This window comes from Gymnoscopelus braueri (genome assembly GCF_963280865.1).
Source record: "Gymnoscopelus braueri genome assembly, chromosome: 9".
NCBI classification, from domain to species: domain Eukaryota; kingdom Metazoa; phylum Chordata; class Actinopteri; order Myctophiformes; family Myctophidae; genus Gymnoscopelus; species Gymnoscopelus braueri.
This window is the reverse complement of record NC_137610.1, coordinates 573,070-580,462: the sequence shown is the minus strand read 5'-3', so window position 1 is coordinate 580,462 and position 7,393 is coordinate 573,070. Positions and strand designations below refer to the sequence as shown.

Genomic DNA, 7,393 nt, shown 5'->3' with positions numbered 1-7,393 from the left:
TTTACCCATAAATGAATGCCCTATTTCATCATACAAGAGTGGCACACAAAGGCACCAGAAATATACCAGAAATGTATTTGTCTCCGCCAGAGGTGGAGAGTATGTTTTCGTTCCCGTCCCGCTGTGTGTCCCCCCCCCCCTAGCCAAGCTAACATTGGTCAAACTTCACGTGACACGTGACAATATGTTGTCACCAATGCTTTTGATTGGCTAGCGAGACGCATGACGAAATAAAATCCTATAAATAGGTGTGTCACTTCAAAAATCCATTGATGTTTTTTTGAAGTGAGGTAACATTGGTCAAGCTAACATTGGTCAAGTGACACGTGACAATATGTAATATAAATAGGTAAGACAGGATTAATCAGGAACAGTACTGGCGGAGACCTGTGCTCCGAGGAGCACATTTTCTAGTTATTTATGTATTTGACTGTTTCTGAGACATTGTTCTATTACAAAGCACTAAGCATACATTTTTCGCCATTCCTTCCCTATCGACAAACATTGTAATGACACACCCACAACCACAACTTCAATCTTGTAGAATAGAAGCAATGTTAAAGGAGAATTCCAGTCATTTTAGATGTTTGCTTTGATGTGTCGCTAATCACTCACCAACATACAAAGGGCCGTTGCATTTTTCCAGAGAAGCCCCTGTTGTCCATTGTGGCGACCCCTTCCACTGGCATAATGGAGTAATGCGGATAAACAAAAATCGCCTACTTTAGCAGCTCCAAAGTTCGTTTTTTCCCCACTAATCCTCATTATGCAGTGTACTGACACTCAAACATGCACTGAATGTCCCTTATGAGCTGCCGTTCATGCAGAACGACATGGAGCTGGTTGCTTGTTTCTCTCAAAGAATCTGGCAACACCGAGGACTAGCTTCACGTCGTTCTGCATGAACGGCAGCTCATAAGGGACATTCAGTGCATGTTTGAGTGTCAGTACACTGCATAATGAGGATTAGTGGGAAAAACTAATATAGGCAATTTTTGTTTATCCGCATTACTCCATTATGCCAGTGGAAGGGGTCTCCACAATGGACAACAGGGGCATCTCTGGAAAAATTCAACGGCCCTTTGTATGTTGGTGAGTGATTAGCGACACATCAGAGAAAACATCTAAAATGACTGGAATTCACCTTTAAAACTATACCACATACCAACCACACTGTGGTATATCTTTAACATTGCTTCTATTCTACAACATTGAAGTTGTGGGTGTGTCAGCCCAAATATAGACTGATGTCACAATACTTACGTGGTCTGTGATGTCAGTCGGCTATGATGAAGAGCCAACATATTTTGATCGTACCACCTTTAAAAGAGAACTGCAATTCCAGTAAGGGCCCGGACCATGAGTCTCATGCTACAGTAATTCCAGTAAGGACGGCAGACCATGAGTCTCACGCGACAGTTTGGATTACTGCTGTGGAAGAACTATCTGCGGCAGAAACGTCGGATTCTGGTAACCTTGGTGGAAATAACCCTGCCTCTGCTGTTCTCATGCGTCCTCATTTATGTACGTCACAACGTACCCCCAGGGGAGAACAAGGAACACAAGGTCTATGAGAACTTCTCCGTCGACGCTCTGCCGCCCTTGCTGCTCCGGACGCAGGACGCTGCGCTCACCGAAGCCTTCCAGCTGGCCTATGTGCCGGGCAGCTCCAGAGCGGTGCAGCAGGTAGCAGAGGATGTGCAGCAGAGCCTGCCTGTCAATATCACGAACGGCACAGGAAGGCCACACATCACCTCGGTGCGTGGATTTGACACGGAGCAGCAGTTTGAGGACTACGCGAGGGACGATCCTCAGTCAGGGAAGGTTCTCGCCGCGGTGGTATTTGAACATCCCTTCAGCCACGACGATGAACCGCTACCTCGGCAGGTGAACTACCGCCTGCGTTTCCCCTACACCCCTCGTTCCCCATTCAGGAGGTGGCGGCCCCCGAGCGCCATTTTCCCAGTCCCAGATGATTTGAATTGGCACACCCATGGCCTGTTCACCCTCTTCCAGGAGCCGGGACCCCGGGACTCAAGAAATGTGGGGGGTATTCCTGGTTATTATGACGAGGGCTTTCTAACGGTACAACATGCCGTGGACCGGGCCATCATGCGGTCCTACAACAGAACATTGGCAGACTCCCTGCTGAACCAGACCAGGGTGCTCCTGTCCCGCTTCCCGGACCCGGCGTACAGAGAAGACCATTTCATCAAAATCATTCAGGCCATGCTGCCACTGCTGCTGATGCTCAGCTTCACCTACACCTTGCTCGACATCGTGCGGGCCGTGGTGCAGGAGAAGGAGAAGAAGCTCAAGGAGTACATGCGGATGATGGGCCTCAACAACTGGCTCCACTGGAGTGCCTGGTTCCTCACGTTCTTCCTCTTGCTCTCCATCACCGTCTTCTTCGTCACTCTGCTATTGTGCATTCCTGTGAGCCCTGAAGGAGCTGTGCTGAGCTACAGTGACCCCACACTGGTATTTGTCTTCCTGCTGGTCTTTGCTGTAGCCACCATCAACTTCAGCTTCATGATCAGTACTTTCTTTTCTCGAGCTGATGTGGCAGCAGCTGCAGGCGGCTTCATCTACTTCCTGAGCTACCTGCCTTACATGTTCCTGAGGCCACGCTATGAGCTACTCAGCCATGCCCAGAAGACATCTGCCTGCCTTATTTCCAACGTGGCCATGGCTATGGGAGCCCAGCTCTTAGGAATGTTTGAAGGCAAAGGCACAGGGATGCAGTGGTCCAACCTGTTTGAATCGGTGACGGCGGATGATGACTTGTCCCTGGCCCAGGTCCTCGGGCTGCTGCTGCTAGACGCCTTGCTATACGGCCTGGTGGCGTGGTACATGGAGGCTGTTTTCCCTGGCGAGTACGGAGTACCACTGCCATACTACTTCTTCATCCTGCCCTCCTACTGGCGCAGCAGCCCCTTCATGGCTCCGGTCAATGGGAACGGGGAAGAGGAGGATGCCGGGAACGCTGTGAACGGCGAGTTCATGGAAGAAGAACCTACAGGACTGGTTTCTGGGGTCAAGATCAAACATCTAACCAAGGAATTCAAAGTGGGCAACAAGACACAGCAGGCTGTACGGGACCTCACGGTTAATATGTTTGAGGGACAGATCACAGTATTGCTGGGTCACAACGGGGCTGGAAAGACAACCACGCTGTCCATGCTGACTGGTTTGTTCCCGCCTACCAGCGGACGGGCTTACATCAACGGTTATGACATCTGTAACGATATGGCTCTGATCCGCAGCAGCCTGGGTCTCTGTCCTCAACATGATGTCCTGTTTGATAACCTGACGGTCAGGGAGCACTTGCTCTTCTACGCACAGCTGAAAGGCTTCCCCAGAGACCAGATCTTGGCTGAAGTGGACCACACCATTTGTATCCTAAACCTGGAGGACAAACGTCATGTTCTCTCCAAGACCCTCTCTGGTGGCATGAAGAGAAAGCTGTCGATTGGTATTTCCCTAACCGGTAACTCCAAAGTGGTGATGCTGGACGAGCCCACGTCGGGCATGGACCCTTCGGCGCGCCGTGCCACCTGGGACCTGCTGCAGGGGGAGAAGCACAGGCGAACCATCGTGCTCACCACGCACTTCATGGACGAGGCAGACCATCTGGGCGACCGCATTGCCATCATGACCGGAGGACAGCTGCAGTGCTGCGGCTCGCCTCTCTTCCTCAAGAACAAATATGGTGCTGGTTACCACATGGTCATTGTGAAGGATGCTCTTTGTAATGTGTCCGAGATCACCCGTCTGGTCCACAAGTATGTTCCCAACGCCACACTGGAGAGCAACGTGGGTGCAGAACTTTCCTACATATTGCCTAAGGAGAGTGCAGACAGGTTTGAGTTGCTGTTCTCTGAGCTTGAGGTGAACAGGGAGAAGTTGGGCATCGACAGCTATGGAGCTTCTGTAACCACCATGGAGGAAGTCTTCCTCAGAGTGGGGAAACTGGTGGATTCCAGTTTGGACATCCAGGCAATTCAGATGCCTGCCCTGCGGCACCAACACGAGAAGCGCTCTCACCAGCAGATCACAGATGACGCCGGCAGCACCGATGGAATGGCGGACCACAGCGACTTCACTGAGAGCCAGATGCTCATCTCAGAGGACTTCTCCAACATGAAGCTCAACACAGGGCTCAGATTATACATGCAGCAGTTCTACGCCATGTTCCTGAAAAGAGCACTGTACAGCCTGAGGAACTGGAAGGTGATGGTGGCCCAGTTCCTGGTACCCCTTGTCTTAATGATAGCCGCCATGTTTGTTATCCGCACCTCCCCCAGCAGCCAGCGGAGTGCTTCACACTGGCTGGATCTCAGGCACTACGGCCCCACCAGAGTCCCGGTGGTCCTGGGGCCTAGAGATGGTTCCCTGGCAGCTATCCTGGCAGCGGAATACGCCTGCCACGTCAAAGCATCGCAGGCACAGATCATCAACATCACTAACAACTTCAATGATTACATCCTGGCCCAGGCGAAGAAGGAGGGCAGGGCGTTCGACCAGCAGTATGTGGTGGGCGCTGCCTTCCATGGCAACAGCGGCAGTGGTGGCTTTGCAGAGGCCTCGGCGATGGCATACTTCAACAACGAGGGCTACCACACACCGGCTACAGCCCTCATGATGGTGGACAACGCACTGTTCAAATTTCTGGCAGGGCCTAATGCTTCTATCCAGACAGGGAATCACCCCATGCCACGCACACACTCCAAGATCGCCCAGAGACAGCTCTCTGAGGACGGACAGACCGGCTTCGAGATCGCCATCAGCCTGATGTACGGCATGGCGTCCCTGTCCAGCACATTCGCCCTGCTGCTGGTCACAGAGCGCTCCATCAAGTCCAGACATGTCCAGCAGGTCAGCGGGCTCCATCTCTCCAACTTCTGGTTCTCCGCTCTGCTGTGGGATCTCGTGAACTTCCTGCTGCCCTGCGTCCTCCTGCTGGGAGTGTTCCGGGCGTTTGCAGTCAAGGCCTTCGTGGAGGACAACCGCCTGGCGGACGTGTTACTGATGCTGCTGCTGTACGGCTGGGCCGTCATACCTCTCATGTACCTGCTCAGCTTCCTGTTCAACACGGCGGGCACCGCGTACGTATGCCTCACCATCTTCAACATCATATCGGGCAATGTCACCACTGTGACTGTTTCCGTCTTAAAGGAGATCACCCCTGAGGTGGCTGATCTACTGGACAAGATGTTTATGATCTTCCCTAACTACTGCTTGGGCATGTCCTTCAGTCAGTTCTACCGGAATTACCAGTTAACCTCCTTTTGTACCACCAACCTTGTGGACCAGAGAATGTGCGAGACTTACCGACTCACATACCAGGAGAACTACTTCTCAATGTCCGAGCCTGGGGTTGGCCGTTTCCTGGTGTCTTTCTCGGTGCTGGGCATAGTCTTCATCACATTGCTCTTTGTCATTGAACTGCAAATGGTCTGGACACTCCAATGTTTCCTTGGCTCCCTTCTTCGCTTCCTGGCCAGAAGGCTCACACAGCGACCGGTGACAGCAGATGCAGCGCTGCTTCCAGAGGACAGTGATGTGGCTGAGGAGAGGAGGAAGGTTCTAGAGTGCCAGCCTGCGGTGGAATCCGCGGCCGGTAGCCCCCTCGTACTGCGGGAACTCAGCAAGGTGTATGGCAGCGTTGGGACTCTGCTGGCTGTGAGCCGGTTATCTCTAGCTGTGGGCAAAGGAGAGTGCTTCGGTCTGCTGGGCTTCAACGGCGCAGGGAAGACCACCACCTTTAAGATGCTTACCGGGGAGGAGAGCGTCACATCTGGGAACGCCTACATCGACGGATACAGCATCCTGAGTGACATTAAAAAAGTGCAGCGACGCATCGGCTACTGCCCCCAGTTTAATGCTCTTTTGGACCACATGACGGGAAGAGAGACTTTGTGTATGTACGCCAGGCTCAGGGGAATCCCAGAGAAATATTTGTCTGGGTGTGCGGAGAAGGTCCTCAGATCACTGCTGCTGGAGCCCCATGCAGACAAACTGATCAGCACTTACAGCGGCGGCAACCAGAGGAAACTGAGCGTAGGCATGGCTTTGATTGGTGGACCTCCGGTCATCCTCCTGGACGAGCCGTCCACCGGCATGGATCCTGTGGCTCGAAGATGGCTGTGGGATGCCGTCACGCGCACACGACAGTCCGGCAAGGCCGTGGTCATCACGACACACAGTATGGAGGAGTGTGAAGCCCTGTGCACCAGGCTGGCTGTTATGGTCAAAGGTCAGTTGAAGTGTCTGGGCAGTCCCCAGCATCTCAAGAGCAGGTTTGGCAGCGGCTACACCCTGCTGGCAAAGGTGGTGAACGACGTAGAGGAGGTGGACGTGGAAGAGGACGAGAGCAACCTGCAGCACTTCAAACGTTTCATTGAAAGCACCTTCCCGGGTAGTGTACTGAAGGATGAGCACCAGGGCATGGTGCACTACCACCTGACTGACAAGACCGTCACCTGGGCACAGGTGTTTGGGACAATGGAGGCGGCCAAAGAGAAGTACGGTGTTAGAGACTACTGTGTGAGCCAAATCTCGCTGGAGCAAGTGTTCCTCAGCTTTACCCAGTTCCAACAAACACTGCACAGAGGAGGGCAGGAGGGTATAAAGGAAACAGTGTAATTACTTTTTTTTTTTTCTAAATTTTTTTCCTAAATTTTTTTCCCACGATTTTGTAACCCCTATTTTTTCACCCTAGTGCCAATGCCTAAGCGTGTAATCCTGGGCACTACCTTCCCTCTGCCAACCTAGGGAGGCCAGGGCCGAGCTCATGCCTCCTTCAATGCATGAGAGCCGTCTGACCTTCTTATCACCTGACAGGGGAGAGTTTCCCTGGTTGGACGTAGCGCGTGGAAGGAACACGTTATTCCAAGTGTAATTACTAGTAACATTATTTTACCATTCTATCTGTAACCGTTAAAGTCAAGGGGCAGTTCTGTTCAGAAACACTGTATTGATCACATGATGAGGTGATACTGAAAGGACGGCACGCACCTGGCTCCCCGCCCCTGTAAAATCATTTGTGCCTTTTATTCCGTTATTTGTGACAGTTTGGCCAGGCTGAAAGGCATGGCGAGAGAGTATGTTTTGCCCCCTGTCCGTGTGTGTGTGTGTGTGTATGTGTGTGTGTGTGTGTGTGTGTGTGTGTGTGTGTGTGTGTGTGTGTGTGTGTGTGTGTGTGTGTGTTTGTGTCCGTCCGTCCGTCCGTCTGTGACCAGCTTATCTCCCAATTCAGAACCTCTACCCCTCTAACCCCAAATCTTTCACATGGACATGTTATAGCCCCACCAGGAGGCCGCTTTTTGCAAAACACATGTTTTGACTGTACAGATTTTGTCCAAATGTCACGCAAATCTGTTTTTCAGAT

At 52.1% G+C, this 7,393-nt stretch overlaps 1 protein-coding gene across 1 annotated transcript; it reads left to right on the top strand.

The window, feature by feature from the left end:
• Positions 1-1,401: 1,401 nt before the first annotated feature.
• Positions 1,402-6,634, top strand: LOC308091628 (phospholipid-transporting ATPase ABCA3-like; the record flags this gene model as incomplete). The annotated part of the gene is given in 2 exon segments (XM_080437290.1): positions 1,402-6,603; positions 6,605-6,634. Coding segments are annotated over 2 exon segments (5,232 nt in total).
• Between the last annotated feature and the right edge of the window lie 759 nt (positions 6,635-7,393).